We start from the raw sequence: 21,608 nt of genomic DNA on the forward strand, positions 1-21,608 counted from the left end.
CCTGCTGTCTCTCTGGAATTGTCTGTGCATGAGGAAAAAGAGGGACAGAAAAGAAGAACCAGGCAGGGGAAATAGAGGCAGGAGTGGGATGAAGGAGAGGACAGGACAGGAGGAGCTTGGAGAGGAGAGGGTCCTCTGGGGTTAACACGTGAGCCTTTCTAGGGTTTCTTGTACTCTTCTGAGTCTCAGAACCAATTATAATGACATCCAACAGAATGCAAGGTGGTGGCACAATGTCTGTCCTCCAGGAGACCATTATTCATTTGGGGCACTTTATCTGGGTCAGTGCCCTGCACGAGACCTTACACATAGCAGTAATTCCATACTGCTTGTTGCATGGGGTGACACTTATTCAATGGTGACACAGTTTTTGCTGACCCAAGACCAATGGCTCTCCAAGCACGAAGCCATCAGCCACATCAGAATCCCACCAGAAGGAGATTACCTCTGACCCTTCCACCTTACACAGTTGAAGCCTCACCTTTCTGGATCAAATTCATCGACAGCTGGGGATTCATGCTTGTGGACTTGCTGTTTCAAAGTCAGATGCTTCTCCTTATTGGCCAGAAACTCCTGTTCCAGCAGTTCGAGATGTCCCTGCAGTTCCTCGAGGACCTGTAGCAGTGAAGTCACTGGAATCAACCACAGGTAAGCCTGTGTGTGTAGTTGTTTTTCCCCAAAACACAATGAGGATGTACCCCACAGTAGTGTCAAAACAAAGCCATCATCCTTCTCCTGGCAATTGTTTTGTTTCAGAGTCTGACATCTAAAATATAGACAACCCAAGAGCCATCTCAGCATTTATGACACCTCATAGCACATAGCTGAAAAATATGGTCACTTCTGATTTCTCTCCTAGAACCCACTCGGAGGTGTTTAAATTTTTGTTAATGGGACATTCATAATCCTACATATTTGCAGAATAATTTTTAGCTCATAGAGCACTTTTCCATTCATTATCTTATTTAATCCATGCATCAATGTTGTAAATGTGGCAAAGTAGATTTATTATCCCAGTTTTATAGAGGAGGAAATTGGGGCTCTAGAAAGTATGTCAGAAGTCACATAGATCTTAGAAAAGAACTGAAGTTAGAGGACCTGGGATAGAATCTATGGCACTTGGAGGATGAAATGGGGAAGGAACATCAGGAAGTTTAGTCAAAAGCTTCAAATGGGTCTTCCAGATGTAGCCTCATGCAGATGAATGTTTAAACTGTACAGGTCAAGGTCTTATCTCGATGCACAGAGGTTGCAGCCCAGCAGCCCCAGTCACTAAACATTCCCTGAGCACTGCCCATGTTTGGCCCTGGGCCAAAAGTGTGAGAGACACAAAAGCTGCATCAGGCACAGTCCCTGGTCTCAGGGATTTTATTCCAGTTGGGAAAAGAGACTGTGGGATGGAGTACTTTGCTATGGTTCAATGGAAGTAGTGAGACTTAAGTCAGGCTTAAAGGACTCAAGAGGGCTTGGATCAGGCAGTATCTGTGAAAATGGAGAGGAAAGGATGAATTGGAGAGATATTGCCAAGGGCAAGAATACTGCATCATGGGATTACAGAATCGAACACACCAGGGTTCAAGTTCAGACTGTCACCTACTAATTGTATGATTTTAGTCACCTTGAACTCTAAGTTTCAGTTTTCTGATTTGAGATAATAATAGCCCTCACCTCATATTGTAAAACTTAAATGAGATAATGCTTAGTGCCAGGAGCATAGTACACCCTCAATAGATGGTAGCTGTCATCTTCATTGTTATTAGTTCTTACTATTATTAAAATAAACAAACAAGTTTAGAAGCATACTGGCTATAGGGGTATAAAAAATGGCAAGTGTGGTAGATGTTTTCCATTTCCCCCCACCCCAGATCCACCCTCCATCTTTCTCTGTGCCCCAGCCAGGAGGCTGGCCTTCAGTGGACTATATCAATAGACTCCCATGCCTCTGGCTTTGGCTGATTTCAGCCAATGGAAGACAACAGCAGGAGAGAGGAACTGAAGAAGGATGAGGTAGGGTCTTTATTTCCCTGATTTCCTCCTGTGTGTATCATCATGGATTGGCTGTGTCTCTATCAAAAGCCGCAGAACTTGTCAGCGAGCCCTACAGCTACTGCTACTCTCCTTATGCTGCATTATCTGCTCTTCCTCTGTCCCTCTGCCCCACTGTTCCTTCCATGAGATGCTTTCTGTCCCTTATTGGTTTCCCTTAACCTTGCCCCTGCTTTTGTAAAATAATGCCTTACTAAGCTCTCCTCAATAACTCCACTGGAGTAAACCATCTTGTTCTTGCCAGGACCCTGACTGATACTATAAATGTCACAGACAACACTCAGGTTTCTACTGTGGGAGGTGGGAAGAATGTGAACCCCCTGACGAAACTGAGGAATTTGGAAAGGCTAACAAGTTTGAATGAAGATGTCAACGTTGGACAAGGTAGCATTTTTGGTGAGAGTGGGAGATCCAAAGGAAGATCAACACAAACGTTTGGAGCTCCAGATGAGAAGTGAGGACTAGTAATTTAGGAATTGGTAGCATGAAAATAGTGGTTAAAGCCATGAGAAGGAATTAGGTATTCAAAGGAAAGAGAAAAGTGAAGAAAGCCAATTATGAATTATAATTTGGGATCTTGGAATTTTAATTGTGTTCAGAAGAAGATAGGGCATAGTTTTCTTGCCATAAATGTACCTCATTTAACTCTCTTAACTAAGATAGGAAGACATGCTACATGTCTAAGCTTGTATAATCAACACATAGAACCAGGATGTTTGCTCCAAAATCCAAATGCTTTCTCTGTGTGCTGCTCACCCTGAGAAAGTTAGTTTTAGCCCTGTCTGGCCTTCCTTCACTGAACCAGATGGGCCCGGAACTCTCAGACCAAGGCTGACACTGTAAAAGAGTCACCTCTCCCCTCTTCTCTCAGTCCCAACACGAATCCCCACATACCCTCTAACATAGGAAGAAACTTCCTGAATCGAGGCCTCAAGAAGGCTAATGCCTTGAACCAGTTTCCTCTGCTTTGCTTGACCTTTTAAAACTTTATGTTCTCCCAGTTTCTGAAAGCCTGGGTTTTAGGAGATCTCCTTTATCATTCACTCCTTAACTCCTGCAATCTGGCTTCCGTAGATCCACCACTTCATTGAAATCAGGGTTGCCAAGCTCCCTCATGACCTCTCAGTTGCCAAATCCAATGCACATCTTGCTTACCTTCCTTACTTGAAGATTTGATGGTGTGGCCCACTCCCTCCTTCTCAAAACCCTCTTTTCTCTTGGCTTCTATAGCTCTGCCCCTTCCAGGTCTGCCTTGACCATTTGAGTCTCTCCTCATCGATCTCCTTTGTGGATCCCTCTTCTTTTACCTGCCCCTGGTTCTGTTTCCCATGATCCTATCCTTGGATTTCTTCACTGCTTACTCTGCGTGTTTGCCTGAGCAATCGCCTATACCCCACAGCTTCAACATAAAACTATACCCAAATTTACATTTCTGACCCAAACAACTCCTCTGAGGTTCAGATCCATTGCTCTAATTGCCTACTGGACCTCTCCAATTGGATGTATTACGGGTACCTCAAAATGTCCCAAACTGAACTTGACATCTTGCCTCCTGCCTACCTGGCACACCCATCCTGAACTGGATCCACCACTTTTATTCCTGACCTTGGTTACCCAAGCTAGAAATCTGGAATGCATCCAAGCCTCCTCTCTTATTTACCTGGTTCAATCTGCCGCCACTTCCTTAAACTCTTGGATTTCTGCCCTCTCCATCCTCACTGCCAGCCTTGGTTTAGGGCTTCATATAACTTGTTACCTGGATTATGGCTTCCTAGCCGATCTCTGTCCCTACAGTCTTGCCCCCATGGTGCTTGCTGTTTCTCAGCTTTAAATCCTCCAGTGTTGCCCCATCACTCCACCTCAGGATGAAATTAATCTAAGCTCCTTAGCGTGGTGTAAAGGCTTTTCATGATGTAGTCCTTATCTACCTCTCCAGTCTCCTCCTTTCCCCCTGAGCTCCATCTGGTCAATTACACTGCCACACAGTTCCTCACACTCTCAGCACTTTCTTTTCCCTGTGCCACTGCACCTGCTGATTCCTTTTCCTGGAATACACCTTTGCCCTTACTCTGCCATATTCTTCCTACAATGCCCAGCTCAGAAGTCCCTTCCAGGAAGCCTTCTAAAGTACCCTCTCACTGGCAAGGGTGAGCCTCTTCAGTGCTGCCATTAACATCATATGTAACCTTTCCCAAGCTGCATGTTACTTGTTGATTTACTGGTCTGTTGTTCCTAGGAGACCATAAGTCGCTTGAAAAAGAAATGTTTCTTCATCTCCAAATTCCTAATGCCTGATACAGAGTCTGAGTCATAGAAAGTACCCCACAAATGTTGTTGAATGAATGTATGAGTTATTTACTTAATATGGTGAAAGAGTAATGAACTGTGTCTCAACATTTGCCTCCTCCTAGTTTTTGTCTATACTGTTTGGTTTCTGAAGCACAGACTGCCCTGAGCTTTGCTCGTGTCTTTTATGTCAGGACTTCTGGCCACCTGTCCTGCTGCTGACCCAATGGCCTAAACTACATCTTCAACTTCACACATCCCTGGTTCTAGTAGTCTCAGCTTTTTGCCCCACTGCCATGCTTCACCCCCACTTCCCACGACCCTGACACTGATGAACAAGGCTATGGTTACAACATAAATTAGTGATTTGATTAAATGCAACAAAAAGCAAGGATGTGAAAGTCAAAGATTTTGATCTGAAAAGCATGTCTTCAAGATTAATTTTAAGTTTTCAAAGTTTTATATATTGAGTTGCCAGATACTGGCAATTTTTATAGCCTGTATCCCTCAGGACCCATCAAATCTGGATGTGCTTGCCCTTTACAACAGCTGACATATTATTCTCTTGAACTTACCATGGTCTCATATTTATTATGGGATGACTGCTGAGGAAAAACAGCCATAAGTAATAGATGCCCTGAGAAGGAGAAAGGGCTAAATACACATAGAAATAGAAAGCTCTAAGCTCTTTTAGTCCCTGTAACACAAAGACAGTTTAATCTTCAGCAAAGCATTTCTTACCAGAGCATTTCTATTCCCACCAATGTAGAGAAAACATGATACTATAAAGTCATTTGTATTTTCCCATGTAAAATTCCCTAAAAAGATTTTTAAAACTTGACAAAATTTATTACCAGCCTCCTGTCTTGCAAATGATAGGGAGAATCCTGTGTTATGCTTTTGGAAAATTCTTGTACCTGCAGTGAAAAAATGCAGTATTTCATTAAGGGCATAGTGTCTTACGTTTGAATTTGGTTATTTCTATTTTTCATAATAAGCTTTAAAACTATTACTTTAGTCTTCAGTTGATCAGTCTGTTCTTTTAACTTCTGACACATCTGTTTCCCTTGGGATATCTTGTGAAATGTGTAAGAAGAACTTGAGGAAGGGTCTTTCCGAGAAGTCAATGGCATCTTAGAGAGACTTGTCTCAGATTCTATTCCTGTGTAAGAAAGAATAAGTTTTGGTTACCATTCATCTCAGCTGCACTGCGGTTTTATGAAGTACAGAAAACAGAAGTCGGTGGCAATCACTATTTTCTAAAAAATTTTTTTTCAAAATGTATATCTAAATCAAAGAGGTTTAAAAATGCTGGTACCGGGGGCTTCCCTGGTGGCGCAGTGGTTGGGAGTCTGCCTGCCGGTGCAGGGGACACGGGTTCGAGCCCTGGTCTGGGAGGATCCCACATGCCGCGGAGCGGCTAGGCCCGTGGGCCACAATTGCTGAGCCTGCGCGTCTGGAGCCTGTGCTCCGCAGCAAGAGAGGCGGCGCTGGTGAGAGGCCCGCGCACCGCGATGAGGAGTGGCCCCCGCTTGCCGCAACTAGAGAAAGCCCTCGCACAGAAACGAAGACCCAACACAGCCAAAAATAAATAAATAAATAAATAAATAAATAAATAAATAAATAAATAAATAAACAAACAAACAAACCCAAAGTTTAAAAAAAAAAAAAAACTCTTAAAAAAAAAAAAATGCTGGTACCGGGACTGCCCTGGTGGCGCAGTGGTTAAGAATCTGCCTGCCAGTGCAGGGGGCATGGGTTAGATCCCTGGTCCTGGAGGATCCCACATGCATCGGAGCAACTAAGCCCGTGTGCCACAACTACTGAACCTGCACTCTAGAGCTTGCAAGCTGCAACTACTGAGCCCACACGCTGCAACTACTGAAGCCTGTGCGCCTAGAGCCCATGCTCCGCAACAAGAAAAGCTATCACAATGAGAAGCCCAAGCATCACAGCGAAGAGTAGCCCCCACTCACCACAACTAGAGAAAGCCCACGCACAGCAACGAAGGCCCAATGCAGCCAAAAATTAAATAAATAAATAAATAAAAATTTTTAAAAATGCTAGTACCTGCAAGATGTTCTTGGTGGATATGTACTGTGGGCTCCATCTGCGCATTTAAAGGAGAAGAAAACATGACTGTTGATAGTGATCATGACGCCATTACTCAGGATGACTCGATGTGTTCTGGTCATCGTGGAGGCCACTGAGTTGTGTCAAAAGCTGGGGCCCTGATGCCAAGGTTGAATTCCACTCTGACACTTATCTGCCAGGTGACCCAGAGCAATTACTTCATCACTGTAAACCTCAAATTCCTCAACAGTAAAATGGGGATAGTAATAGAACCTACCTCATAGTGTTGTGATGAGAATTAAATGTTACCATAGTATCTGGCACATGGTAAGCGTTCATGTTAGCTGTTACTACTATCATGTTTGATACTATTACGAGGAATACTCACATATGTCTCCTACAGCAAGACCATAGGTTCCACAAAGGACCGTTGTTGGTCTCGTCACCGGCTCTATTGCTGGTGTTCTCACTAACACCCAGACGCATGGTAGCCACACTCCAGAGAATAATAACAGTAAGCGTTAAGTTCCAAAATGTGTCAAGATAGTGATTGTTCACACAGCCCTTTTCTACTCACCACAGGCTAAGTGGATAAGAGTTCAAATTCCGGAGTGATTCACCTTGAGGGTCTTCCCATTGTTCCCAGCACACACAGCTCACAAACACGCTAGTGCCAGGGAGCTACTGTAGTGGTCAAACTAGGCTGTGGTTATTATGAATATCTCAATTATATGATGGCTGTGGAACCTATAGAGTCCAGTTCTCCAACCTGAACTGACAGGACGAGAGGAAATCAGACACCCAACTTCAGACTCCCATTGCCAGAGACAGATGAACTTGATATTCATTCTGCCCCTACTAACCACAGGGCACTGAGAACTGTGCCCACCGAGGGGCGTTCTCCTGCAAGCAGAATGAGGAATGTGGAGACTTCCCAGTGTCACAGGGGTGCAGATTTCTCCATGACTGAGAGAAGCATCCCAGTCGAGGCCAGGTGGGCTGCTGGTTCCAGGTACGTGTGTATGTGTGTGTGTGTCAGGGGTGGGGGGGGGGTTCTGCTCAAACTCCGCAGAACGTTCAGCTGAAAGAGAAGGCAGCTGAAGCATAAAGAGGTGGAAATGGAAATAGGCAGAGAACGTTCAGTCGGAGGGCCCTTCATAGAATGCTTAAAGGAAAGATCATACAGTCCTGGCAAAGTGCCAGAGAAGTACAGTGTTTACTTTGATCATTATTGTGAACATACCTAACTATTGAACCTCAAACAATCCATGAGATCCTGAGCCTCAGCATGTTGGGAAGGTGGGTGGAAGGATGGGAAGATGGGAAAAGGGGAAATAGTATAAATTAAACATTAGCAACATTTTGTACTAAATAGTTACCAATATAACAATCTTGAAGCATGTTATTAAAGATCTTAATTCAGTCCAACTGAGCATTCATAACCAAGGACATAATATGTGCAAACAGAAGGCTAGGCCTCTGGGGGAACTTGGGCAAAGGAAAGATGAAGACGAGGTGGCTGCCTCCAGAGTCTTCAGATCTAGTGGAAGGAACAGATGTTTCCAAATCGTTAGGATCCAAAGCGGGCTGGGATAAATCCTCTGACAGAATACTAAACAAACAAGGATGGGAAAGACTGTGACTGGGGGCTTCTGAAAAGTCCTGTGGCCAGTGGGGAATTGAAGGAGGCCATGAAAATGAGCAGGTCTTTGGTAAGCAGAGGTGGGAGGCTCCACGTGAGGCAGGATCTCAGAGAGGGCAGGGCCAGCCAGGTACCTAAGGATGACTCCTGGGGTGGGAGGGGGAGTTTAGTTTAGAAGCGTAGGATGACATAAAAAACGGGGAAACGCAAATTCCAGGTTGAAGAACTTGGATTTTATTCTATTATGTGTTGTTGTTAGTTCGGCACCTGATTCTTCTCAGGAGAAGACCCACTGAGCTTCTGAGAGGTCAAGGTATTGGGCCAGAACAGGAACCCAGAACCTCAGACCTACAACTCAGTTCTATGCACCCTCCAAAGACCCACACTGATATAGATGAGCAGCGACCCTGCTTATATGTTTGTTGGAGACGGATTTCACTTACCTCTATCTGTTGTGAAGGTTCAGGAGTTTTCCATTTCTGCTCTTGTTTTTCAACATCGTTTGATCTAGACATGCTTTCTGAAATATCTTGCACAATAGCTGACTTATCTCTCAATTTAGGAGAAAAGCTGGCTTGTTTATCGGTTGTAAGTGGTTTGTCAATTATGTTATTTTTAGGAGCAACTTTAGAGGAATCAGAGAACCAGTAATGAACTTGACCTTGGCCGTATTTGAACCTGTTGCCTGAACTTGCTTTTTCAGCCTGCTGTTTCTGGGGTGTCTGCCCTTGGCAACTTTTTTCTTTATCACCTGGACTCTTGATTTTAGTTAGAAAATTTGAATTTTCCTGATGGCTGCTTTCTCCAGCAGCGGCTGGATCCTCTAAATCAGAGGTGTTTTCTTCTGTCGTGGTTGGAAAACAACTGGGCTTATTGCTGTTTTCACCATCGCTTTTGGAGTTGAGTTGGTCAGTGAGTTCTGAGGTTTGTTCTGTCGGCCAAGAATTCTTAACATGCTGCAAAATAATATTTTTAATAATAGCTCCGTCAAAACTGTCAGCATTAGAGATCTCTGGGAGAGTTTCACAATTAATGCCTTGACCTTTTGAGAATTCCTCTTTGCAAAGATGATGGAGTAAAATATAAGAAATGTTTGACTTTAAAGGGTCTCCTTGATTCGATGGAATATGAAGATTTATGGTGCCTTGATTCTCTTTATCATATTTTTTGCTGATAGCATTTTCAGTTGTTTTATCCAAAGTCATGGCCATATCTGCCTTTCTGCAAGTCTCTCTATGTGTGGCCTTTTCTTGAAGGTCATCTTCTGTTAAATTCATTTGATTTGAGACATCAAGGATGTCATATTTTGAGGTAAAATTGTAATTGTTGTACATCTGAATTTGGGAGAAGTCCCCATCATAAGGCAAATCCTCCTGTTTCTTAGAAGTTGCATCTTCCAAGAAATCGGCTTCATCCATGTATGTGCAGCTTGACCTCCTTTATCGGTTGCTGCCTGGTCTTGATGTTCTTAATTGTAGCAACAGACCTTCTGGTTTTCATTGATTGTCTTCATTGTGTGTCTTAGTCCGTGCAAAACAAAAAGAGCCTCATTATTAAATATAATTTATTTAACGTATGAAACCATGCTTATCCTAGTGTCTATGCTGGAACAAAATGGATGCTTTTTGTTTAGAGAAATGCAGTTATAAACATGAAGGCAGAAAGCTCAGTCAAGAGTAACTCATCCTAAAGCCTACATTAACATAATCAGTGGTATATAAGCAAGGAATTAGAAAGGAGGGGGGCTAAATTTTTTATTCATTAAAATTTGAGGGAGACATTGGTCTCTAGTTAATGACCAAATATTTACCAACTTCTCTTAGGAAGTACTATTTGAATTTTGTTCTCCCCAAATAGGAGCTTGGAATGCAAGTAAAGGATTGATTTTTTTGAAGTACCACGGCTGTCACTTGTCTACACATCACTGATGGGCCGCTATGTGTGGCACTGAAAGCAGACTCAACTAAAACAAACCACCAGCCTACTCTGTTCTGGTGCTTTTTCATCTGTCCTCCCAGACATTCTGGTCCCCTTCTCCTGATTTTCCCTTGTATATTGGAGAAAAGCAGAGAAGGACTGACAGAAATATGAGCAAGGAACCAAAAGGTCTTTTGGACACCCAGAGGCCAATCTGCCATCAAGCCTCCCTCTTCTGATTAGAACCCAGGCAGAACCCAGTTCAAGAGGCTGCCTTGCTCTGAACAGTCCTGTCAAGCTGCCACAGTCTGATGGTAGCAGCGTGTCTCAGGGATACTCCTGAAAATGTTCAGAGCAAAACCAGCTGCCATTTGGTATGAGTCTTTTATTCTTTTCAATAAAATTTAAAGCATCCATTTAGATATCACTTCTTGATTTGTAAACTTTTGGGACAACTTTTTAGAAGTAGTATAATTACCTCCAGTTTTAAGGGAGTAACTGAGGCTCTGACTCAACCAAGGGACCCACAACCACTGGCTGGCCTCCCTTGCCCATATAATGATGGGGTTGGATGAACAGATCTCTGAGGGCCTCTTCCCCATCTAAATTTTTATGAGTCTGTGGACTTCTGCTTTATTATATAACCTAAAAAGCTAAAGCAATATGTTTGACAAAGAAAGTAAGATTAATTCTCCAAGCAAAAAAAGAGTAAACACTAAATGTGGTAAAGATATCTATAAAACATTGTACAAAAATTTGAATTTATAGATATATGCCAATGTTAGAGAACTCAAATAAAAATATTTTATTTAAAGTGAGAGGGAGAAAGAGAGAAGAAAAAGAAGAATTATCGTCATCATCATCACTGCAGGATTACTTTACCAGTCTAATATTTACTGTAAAGTGAGGGTCATGAACAAAATTGCAGGCTACTCAACTGAACTTGAAGAACAAGGGAAATGCTTCCCAGGAAAGTCAAAAGCACAGAGGGGAAGCAGGCGTTGGGAGACCTGAATTTGAATTCCGGCTTTTCCACTCTTTAGCTCTGTGCCATCAGGCAAGTTCCTTAACTTTTCGGAGTCTTAGTTTCCTCTTCTGAAAAATAGGAATAATAATACCTAGCTCACAGGATTGCTAGATGAACATGAGATAAGCTGTCTAAAGCTCTTGGCATAGTGCTCGGCACAGAGTGAGCAAACAATTATGGTAGCTTAAAAATGAAAAAACCGGGCTTCCCTGGTGGCGCAGTGGTTGAGAATCTGCCTGCCAATGCAGGGGACACGGGTTCGAGCCCTGGTCTGGGAAGATCCCACGTGCCACGGAGCAACTAGGCCCGTGAGCCACAACTACTGAGCCTGCGCGTCTGGAGCCTGTGCTCCGCAACAAGAGAGGCCACGATAGTGAGAGGCCCGCGCACCGCGATGAAGAGTGGCTCCCGCTCACCGCAACTGGAGAAAGCCCTCGCACAGAAACGAAGACCCAACACAGCCAAAAATAAATAAATAAATAAATAAATTTAAAAAAAAAAAAAAAATGAAAAAACCAGTCTCAGTGTTGGAGTGCCGAAGAACGCCGAGGTATGGAAGGCTAGGTACTCTTTATCTGTGGGATATTTACAGGATAAAGGAATAAATGGCATATATGAGACATGATCTCTATAGGAGCCTTAAAACTACTTTTAAAATCTACCTGGAAATGAATTTATTGTTTGATGGTGAAAACTATCACCAAATAATTTTAGATAAAACATTGTCTAAGTCGTCCAAATGGCCAACAGGTACATGAAAAGATACTCAACATTGTTAATCATCAGGGAAATGCAGACTGAAACTATAATGAGCTATCACCTCCCACCTGTTAGAATGGCCATCATCAAGAAGAAAAGAGATAACAGATGTTGGCAAGGATGTGGAGAAAAGGGAACACTTGTATACTGTTGGTGCAGCCACTATGGAAAACAATATGAAAGTTCTTCAGAAAATTAAAAATAGATTTACCATATGATCCAGCAATTCCACTTCTGGATATATACCCAAATGAAATGAAAACAGGATATCAATAAGATACCTGCACTCCCATGTTTATTGCATCATTGTTTGCAATAGCCAAGACATGGAAACAACCTAAGTGCCCATCAATGGATGAATGGATAAAGAAGATGTCATATATATACATCCTTATTCATATTCTTTTCCATTATGGTTTATCACAGGATATTGAATATAGTTCCCTGTGCTATACAGTAGGACCTTGTTGTTTATCCATTCCACATGTAATAGTTTGCATCTGCTAATCCCAAACTCCCAACTCATCCCTCCCCCACCTCCCCCTTGGCAGCACAAGTCTGTTCTCCATGTCTGTGTGCCTGTTTCTGTTTCATAGATAAGTTCATTGATGTCATATTTTAGATTCCACATATAAGTGGTATCATATGGTATTTGTCTTACTCTTTCTGACTTACTTCACTTAGTATGATCGTCTCTAGGGCCATCCATGTCACTGCAAATGGCATTGTTTCATTCTTTTTTATGGCTGAGTAGTATTCCACTGTATATATGTACCACATCTTCTTTATTCATTCATCTGTCAATGGACATTTAGGTTGTTTCCATGTCATGGCTATTGTAAATAGTGCTGCAATGAACATTGGGGTGCATGTATGGAAGATGTCATATATATATATATTATGAGAAAGAAGGACATCCTGCCATTTACCATAACATTAATGGACCTTGAGCACATTGTGCTAAGTGAAATAAGTCAGAGAAAGACAAGTACTGTATGGTATAACTTATATGTGGAATCTAAAAAGAGCTAAACGCATAAAAACAGAGAGTAGAATGGTGGTTACCAGGGGATGGAGGGTGGGGGGATAAGACAGATGTTGTTTAAGGGTACAGACTTGCAACGAGCAGTGAATAAACCCTAGAGATCTAAAGCACAGCATAATGAGTATAGACAACAATATTGTATTATAATCATCAAACTTTCTAAGAGACTAGAACTTAAGTATCCCAACCACTAAAAAAGATGATAATTATGTAACATGATACAGGTCTAATTATCACTAAAATGGTAATCATATTACAATACGTAAATGGATCAAATTAACATGTTGTATACCTTAAAATTACACCTTGTTATACGTCAAATATATTTTAATTTTTTTAAGTTGTCTAATTTTTGAGGGGAAAAAGCATCTTTAAATGCCTACAGAGAAAAGAGAAAAGAAAGATGAATTCTAGTTTTGCAGGACTTTTAATGACCCAAGCTATAGCCTGAAACTCATCCTCATGCCTTCTTTGTATCTTGAGGTACTAATTGCTGAGCAATTCTTGCTATGGAAGCCCTTCTTGCTATGGAAGAAAAGACCCTTTGTTAGCCAGATCCTAATTTCTAAAATATCATTCTGTTTAAACTGATAAAATTTAATTTTTGCCATGACTCTTCAGAAAAAGAAAAAAGAGCAACCACCAAGACAAGCTAGAAGCTTGAGGAACTCTCTCATTACACACAGGAAAACAGCTTCTGTTATTATTATAGTTATTTTTGTGTGTGATTGCAAGCTATTAAAAGGATTTTTTCTGCTAAAGGACAAGCTACATCCTTAGAATCATAATGGGCACCTTACAGGTAGCTGGAAGCAACTAGACCATCTTCCCACATCAATACTCGGCTCCGTCTTAGAATCCTAAGGTGAATCCTAAGAGGTTCCAGTCAGAACCCAACAGAACTTTTCTATAGAACCCAATTTGACTTACTGAGTTCAGGTGAACATATTTGGGGCCATGACTGCTTTTGCAGCTGTCCTGACCATTATGCGCTCAGCAGTAGCTCACAAATCACCCTGAGAGTGAATACTTTGAGCAAAAAAGGCCAGCACATCACAGCGACCTGGCCCTGTGGAAACAGTTCAGTCTGGGCCCCGAATAGGGATGAACAACAAAGTGCTCACCATGCTGACCTCTATTCCTTGTGTGGTTTACTTTATTTTGAAGTCCGAATTTGGTGCTGAGGTGCTGGCCTAACCTCACTAATATGCCTAGTTTAAGAGAAGAAAATAACCATGGCTGGGATGACTGCAAATCTGATGGATTCAACTAAGAATGTGTATAGATGGATAAACCAAAACTCCTCGGTGGTTGGAGACCAAAGATGGTCAGCGAATCATTGTTTCTGGCTGGCAGGTGTTGTTTGTTCTATCTACCAGGCCCATTTAGTGGTAATACAGATGTTATATATGATGTTATGTATCTGAGGACTGTTTCCATCTTCAAAGGAAAACTGTGGGGCTGTGTGCCTGTGACAGTCTCTTAGCCTCATCCCCAATACGCTCTGTTCTGTGTTTAGACCTCTGCTAGCCTCCAACAGGGTGCACCTGGCCCCGAGGCAGAGGAGAAAACAGGCGTTGTTGCCACCAACGCTTCCCTGCCTCCTTCCACTAAAGAACTTAACACTCAGGTCCTGAACCCCACTCTTCTAAGATCAACCCTACTTTCTGTAATGATAATAGGAGTTGACTGTTGGAAACAATGATTCAGCAATCCAAAATCTTCTTACTCCTTTATATGTGTGTCATTAAGAATGTGACTAGATTACAGTTAGGAGCTTTAAGTACATGATCCAATGATATTTTGTGCCCATAAATCAATATGCTCTAAGTCTTCAACCAACACATGCTGCAGTCAACACGAAGAGATAAAACGACAGCAGTAGCAATAGAAACTCACCTCCATCTTGGGGTCTCTGGACATCAAGGAGTAAACTGGTTGAAGGACCTTGAAATACAGATGAGCAATCCTGTCATTCTAAATCATCTCTCTTTTTTTTTTTTTTTTTAAAGTTGGAAGTTGGCTGCAATTGAGTAATAGAGCAAAACCTGATCATGCTGTGCTTGCTTCTTCTGGGTACCTTCGACTGTAAGAAATCAGCTTTGAAGACTACATAGGGAACCTCTGATGTGATCTAAACTTGTCTTTTTTTGTTGCTGTTGTTGTTCTTTTAAGAGCATTCAAAAATACTGAGTTTGACTCTGTTTTAATTTTCAAATTTTCTCCCTCTGTTCCTAGCTCAAGATTTCTATTTACCCATGAAAGCAAATAGGAGATGGCTCTGAGTAGTATATCCTAGGCCACGCCCAGAGGTCAGGTAGTCATGGATTTTGTATCCAGTGTATGGTGTTTCTAGATTAAAATATGTTCAGAGGTAATGTGATAGAAGGCCCCCTCTGCAATGACTGCATTTGATTACGCTCTGGTAATTCTATCAGCTAACTCTATCTCAGAAATGTAGGGTGCCCACAAATGCAGTATCTGTGACTGTAACCGCGCACCATTCAGGGCGATGGTCTGGCTTCATCCAGCTATTGTTGAGTGGCGGTAGGAAGACACTGTGAAGGAGCAACAAACCAATCCAATCCTCCCTCAAGAGCCAATAGATGTATTATTCATAGTCAGCAATGTAGGCTTAGCAATGTAGGCTTAGCAATGTAGGCTTTCCGTGAGTGTACGCAAATTTGATGACCAGCTGCTACAAGTTATTTATCCTGAAACTGTTTTAAAAGAACAAAAAATTTTTTTGAAACTGAGCAAACTAGTGTATGGAGAAGATTCCTCTTGGTGTTTAACCAGCAGCCTTTGCTTATTTTTCTTGCCCTTTGGTGGTCAGTGCTGTCCTTTTATCCAATTTTCCCATTGACATAGCCAGGTAATCATCATAGATTGTTGGATTTGTATTGTAAACAATGGACCTTTGCTGTGCGTTGGGAACATTTAGAAAACTCTTACCAGTTGATTTTCTAAAAATAATTCGTACCACCAATTTCAAAACACGCTTGATTTAAAGAAGTATAATATTTTTAAAAATACCTCATCCTTTCCCTAAACTTTCTAGCTTGAGTTTGGCAACCTCTGCCTAGAGATAAGAAGGGCCAGAATATTTTAGGAAAATTCTTTCTCTTTTGTTTAAAGACTTGCCCTTCTTTTCCTCACATTCTACCCCCTGTCTAAAGGAAGAACATTGACTTGAAATTATCAATAAATGTTTTAAAGAATAAAATGTCAAATATATTGTACACCAATGCCTGACCTATGCTCCTCAAAATGATTTCTGAAAGTTATGATTTTGACAAAGTCTAACCTTGCATTAGAAAAAAAATCTAAAGGATGAATCCCCAAATCTCTATGTGGTAGGATTACAGGTAAATTTTATTTTATTATTAGAGCTGTCCCTTCATTTATTAAACAGATATTTATTGAAAATACCTAGTAGGTGCAAAACACTATGCTAGGTCGTGGACTGAAAAGGAAATATAGAAAATGGTTAGGCGTGTAGATTTTGGTGCCAGACTGAGTTTGTAGCTAGACTCTGTTACTTACTAGCTGTGCAACTTTGGACAAGTTGCTTAACTTCTCTGTTCTTCAGTTTGTCCATCTGTAAAAAGGTGACATTAATAGCGCAGATAGGGTTGTGAGGATCATAGGAGTTGTTTTTTAAAATCATCACTTATATAGTACTTACTATGTGCCTTACACTGTTCTAAGCACTTTACAAATATTATTCATTAATTGCATGCAAAGGATTTAGAATATTGTGTGTTATAAATGGTGATAATTACTATGAAAGATAGGAAAAGAATGTGAGAAAGGAAGGAAAACTTTCCTGAGATAGGATAGGCAAGAAAGAGCTTTCTGAGGACATACTTTTCAAGATGGAGCCCGAAGGATGCAAAACCAGCCATGCAAAGAGTTGGGGCAGAGTGTCCTGGGCACAGGTAAAATGTATGCAAAGACTGGAAAATGAAAAAAAACTCTGTGTATTGGTGAAGTTAAAAGGAGCTAGCATGGGTGATGGAAGTGAAGATGAAAGAAATGGATGTCTTCAAGACATAAGGCATATTTTGGAGGAAAAATCAACAGAACCTGGAACTGTGCTTGTGAAGGTAGGTGAGGATAAGGGAGGAATTAATCATGACTCTTTGGTCATGCTTTCTTGTATTTCCAAGTATTTTATAATACAGATCCTTTGAATCAATAAGGAAATGACCCCAAAGAGCAAAGGACATGAATTAACAGAAAAGGAAATATACATGGCATTGAAAACTATGAAAAGATGATTATCTAAACATGTAGAAAAATGATCGCCCTTTTTCTGTGGTTTAAACATACTTGTAGTCAAATAACATTTACTGAGTACTTAACAATAGTTCTCTATACCTCATACAGACACTTCATGCTCTGGGGACAGCAGGACATGATTTTGAATCCTGGTTCTGCCACTTTCTAGACTCACAATTTTGGGCAATTGACTTATTTTCCTACTTTGTAAAATGGTGATGACAACTCTACCTCAAAGGCTTAATGTATGAATAAAATAAGACAATGCACTTACTTAGTCCAGTGTCTGTCATGTAGTATGTCCAATGAATGGTAACCATTACTATGGAACCGAAGTCCTTATGCTGTATAAATCGTCCTCCACACTCACCCTCATCCTGATGAACCAGTTATGTATCTGGATATCCATGAAGATAGCAATGCTTTCTAAATCATTGTAGCATGTTGGGGCTGGATTATGCTTATTTTAGCTTTAATGAATGCATAGAGTTCAGAACAGTGTGCGGCACATAATGTCTGATAAATACCACCTTTAAAAAAATTGTTAACTATTACATAAACTATCTCTTTCAGTACTTCAAAATTTTAGCTTTTTAAACCAATCTGTAGTTTTATCTAAAAGATAAGGATTTAAAATGTAAATCTGTTAAAAATTAAACCCTTGTAGAGAAAAATAGCTGGACTTCCCTGGTGGCGCACTGGTTAAGAATCCACCTGCCAGTGTAGGGGACACGGGTTCGATCCCTGGTCCAGGAAGATCCACATGCTGCAGAGCAACTAGGCCCGTGCGCCACAACTACTGAGCCCGTGTGCCACAACTACTGAAGCCTACGCACCTAGAGCCTGTGCTCCGCAACAAGAGAAGCCACCGCAATGAGAAGCCCGCGCACCGCACGAAGAGTAGCGCACACTCTCCGCAACTAGAGAAAGCCCGCGCGCGGCAACGAACGCAGCCAAAAATTTTTTTAAAAAAAGAAAAAAAAAAAATAACAGCACTATTTCCCTAACCCCTTTCTTATAAAAAGCACAAAGCTCTTTAAATAGTAATCAATTAGACTCCCCCCAAGTAAAGTAAGTATTACCTAATCCAACACCAAAATGCCAACTTTTATTGGACAGTTTTAGCTGCTATATTAAAATACTGGAAGTGACAAACATATAAAAAGTAAATAATACTCAACACTTAGCCTTTTATGATAGGCTTGTGTAGGCTTAATAAACAATCATTAATTAAGACTGACAACACTCAGGTGAGGTATCTCTTCACCCTCTCAAGCAATATCATCATCTCAGGTGGAACCTCAGTACAGTGCTAAACGATTTAGGACAGGAAGTAATTACCTGCTCAAAAGATAACAGCACTTTGCATCTAAATAATGCTTTTTAACCAAGAGTATCTAGCCACATTACAAACTCTAAGAGACTTAATAAACACTCTGAGACTTAATAAAAACACCCTCAGAGACTTAATAAGTATCTCTCTTTAACCTCATGGAATAGGTTGAAGGAGAGGAAGCAGTTTAGCCAAAATTATGCAGCAGGTCACTAGCAGTGAGAATTTAGTTCCTTGGATTCAAGTACTAGGTGGGAAGTAAAGAAAGTGAATGTTTATTGAGGGCATACTATGTGCTGGGCCCTTTGTGTATATCCTCTCATCAATTCTCTCCAGGCCCCCCCCCTCAAAGATAAATACTGTATCATCCCTCCTTTAGGATGAGGAAATGAGCTCAGAGGAGCAGCTAGGATAGGTCAGTCTGACTCCAAATCCAACTTGCTTCCTCTCCTATCAGACCACATGTCACAAAATGGAAGAGGAAATAGAAGTGGTCAGACTCACCTTTTTTTTTTTAACAGTATTGGTGATTGTATCAGTTTCCTACTGCTGCTTTAACAAATTTTCACAAACTTGTGGCTTAAAACAGCACGAACTTCTTATCTTTCAGTTCTGGAGATCAGAAGTCCAAAAATGGGTTTCACCGAGCTAAAATCAAGGTGTCAGCAGGCTGCATTCCTTCTAGAGGCTCTAGGGGGGAATCCATTCCCTTGCCTTCCCCAACTTCTAAAGACTATCTGCATTCCTTGGCCTGTGACCCCTTCTTCCATCTTCAAAGCCAACATGACAGCATCTTCAAATCTCATTTTGACTCTAACTAACTCTCCTGCCTCCCTCTTCACTTACAAGGACCCCTGTGATTACAAAAGTGGTTCCACTCACGTAATCCAAGATAGTCTCCTCATCTCAAGATCCCTAACTTAATCACATTTATAAAGTCCCTTTTGACATGTAAAGTAGTATATTCACAGGTTCCAGGGACAAGGATGTGGACATCTATGGGTACCATTATTTTGCTTGTCACAGTACTCTTACATTTTAGAGAATTCTTAGAAAACTAGAATCTATGCCTCATCATTTCTTCCCCAAGCAGTATCTCTTGTACCTCCAGGGGGGATTATTATCCCCAAAGCCCCTCCTAATGTGGAGCTTTGTTATTCCATGGAGCAAATTTGTTGAGATACAGTAAATACTGTAGGAGGGCATACCTCAAAATTGGAAAGTTTTTTAAAAATGAAAAATGATAACTACTGATACATGCAACTATGTAGATGAATCTGAAAATAATTATGCTCTTTGAAAGAAGCCAGACCAAAAAAAAAAAGGAGCACATATTTATATAAAATTCTAAAAAAAGAAAACTAATATATAGTGACAAAAAACAGATCAGTGGTTGCTTGGAGTTGAGATGGAGGTTAGGGGAGGGGTTTCCAAGGAGCATGAGGAAATTTTTGTGGATGGATATGATGATTGAGGTGATAGTTTCACAGATGTGTACGTATGCCATTTAAACATCAAACTTAACAAATTATGCACTTCAAGTATGTGATGTTTATTATTTGCCAGTTATAGCTCAATAAAGCTGTTTTTTAAAAATCCATGAAAAGAAACTTTAAAATCTACCAAGGCACACAAGAACTTCATAAATGAGGTTATAGAGCCAGAGAGAAACTGCATCACACTGCTGTGACCTTATCTATATAGCTCTTTAGAAAATTCTCAAACACCTCATTCAGATGTTATCATTTCAGGAAGACTGAAGATTTGCAAGTATAACACATTGGGGAGTTTCTTTTGCATGTTATCTGAGCTCCTTAGCATGGCACATGAGGCCCCTGGTGAACTGTGGCTTCCTCCCTCTTCAACCTGTCTTCCTGCCACACCTTGACTTGAAATTCATGCTTCAACAATGCCAAGCTCTTTATAGCTGCCAAGCTCACCAGGTGTTCTATGTCTCCATATGCCCTTCCTCCCTGGCCTCTTGGGCCAGGAGAGGTCATCACTTCCTCCTCTGCCAACCCCGTCCCTTGTACAACCTTCCTTAGTTGCACTTTCTCCACCGTATGGTAAATAATTGTTTCCGTCTGTCTCTGTCACAGGCCTGTCTGTACTCCCAACCTTGGCATATAACAGACTCAACAGTTACTGCACGGAATTAAAATGCTCCCCGTATGTCATGGAGACAAACATCAGAGCCATTAGGGTGTCTGTAGGAAGGACATCCAGCAAAAGAGAAGTTTGGATGTTGATAGACGAAGGAATAAATCATGGTCATGAAGTTGGTGGCAGTGACTCTTGCAGCCCAAACTAGAGCAATGGTTCTCAGTAGGAGGCAGGACCACTCCAGAGGATTTCAGAAATCTGTGGGGTGTTTGGGGTCATCACAGTGCCTGGACTAGGGGGGAGGAAGTTGCTGCTGGCATTTATTACTTCTCTTTCCCAGGAGACCAGCCTGGAAGCAAAGTACAACCAGTCCTGTACATAGAAGATTAATCACATCCAGTGCCGATAGGGCTTTCATTAAGAAACACTACTCTAAAGATAGAAAGTGCTTTCTCAACAAAGACTGAAAATACTCCTCTTCCTTAGTGCTTCAGGTGAGTGTGAGATGCATTCAGTGAAGGACCAGAGTCCTCTCCCCCAGCTACAAGCATTCACTCCCCTTGGCCCCATCTGCCTCGCCAACCACCAAGTTTCCTCTGCCCTCCTACTCTCTGCACTTCATTTCTTTTGTTCCTCGAATACCCTGTCTCCTTCCCACCTTGGGGCCTTCCCTTCATGCTGTTCACTCTGTCTAAAGTGTCTGCCCCACCTTCCTGCTTTCTACCTGCTTATTTCTTACCCATCTCCTAGCGTATCTCTTCCTCCCTCATCTCCTATACTAGTTCTGGTTCTCGTGATATAAGCCCTCAGAGCACTCTGTGTATCTTTAATGGCATTTATCACAATTATAAAATATTGGTGGAAGGAAGGGGGGGAGAGAAGGGGACCAGGGGAAGAAAGGAAGGGAGAGGGGAGGAAAGGAAGGGAGAGGGGAGAGAGGGAGAAAGACCCATTTGGCTGCTTGACGAGAGTGGAAAGAGCACACGCATTTAAAAAAACAGACTCTTAGCTCTGCTCCTTGTTAATTGAGGACCTTGATTAACTTTTCAGTGATTTCAACCTCAGTTTCCTCATCCACAATATGGGGATAAAG

At 41.5% G+C, this 21,608-nt stretch overlaps 1 protein-coding gene across 1 annotated transcript in view; it reads right to left on the reverse strand.

Annotated features, from left to right (window-relative positions):
* The window catches only part of AKNAD1 (AKNA domain containing 1), a 35,159-nt gene extending 25,694 nt beyond the window's left edge, over positions 1-9,465 (reverse strand). Inside the window, exons 1-5 of the mRNA XM_007169485.2 lie at positions 8,491-9,465; positions 6,403-6,442; positions 5,346-5,494; positions 5,187-5,249; positions 482-615 (exon numbers count right to left, since the gene is read on the reverse strand). Coding sequence (XP_007169547.2) covers positions 482-615; positions 5,187-5,249; positions 5,346-5,494; positions 6,403-6,442; positions 8,491-9,465 — 1,361 coding nt within the window. The remainder of the gene's footprint in view (positions 1-481; positions 616-5,186; positions 5,250-5,345; positions 5,495-6,402; positions 6,443-8,490) is intronic.
* Between the last annotated feature and the right edge of the window lie 12,143 nt (positions 9,466-21,608).

This window comes from Balaenoptera acutorostrata, chromosome 1 (genome assembly GCF_949987535.1).
Source record: "Balaenoptera acutorostrata chromosome 1, mBalAcu1.1, whole genome shotgun sequence".
Lineage (NCBI taxonomy): Eukaryota > Metazoa > Chordata > Mammalia > Artiodactyla > Balaenopteridae > Balaenoptera > Balaenoptera acutorostrata.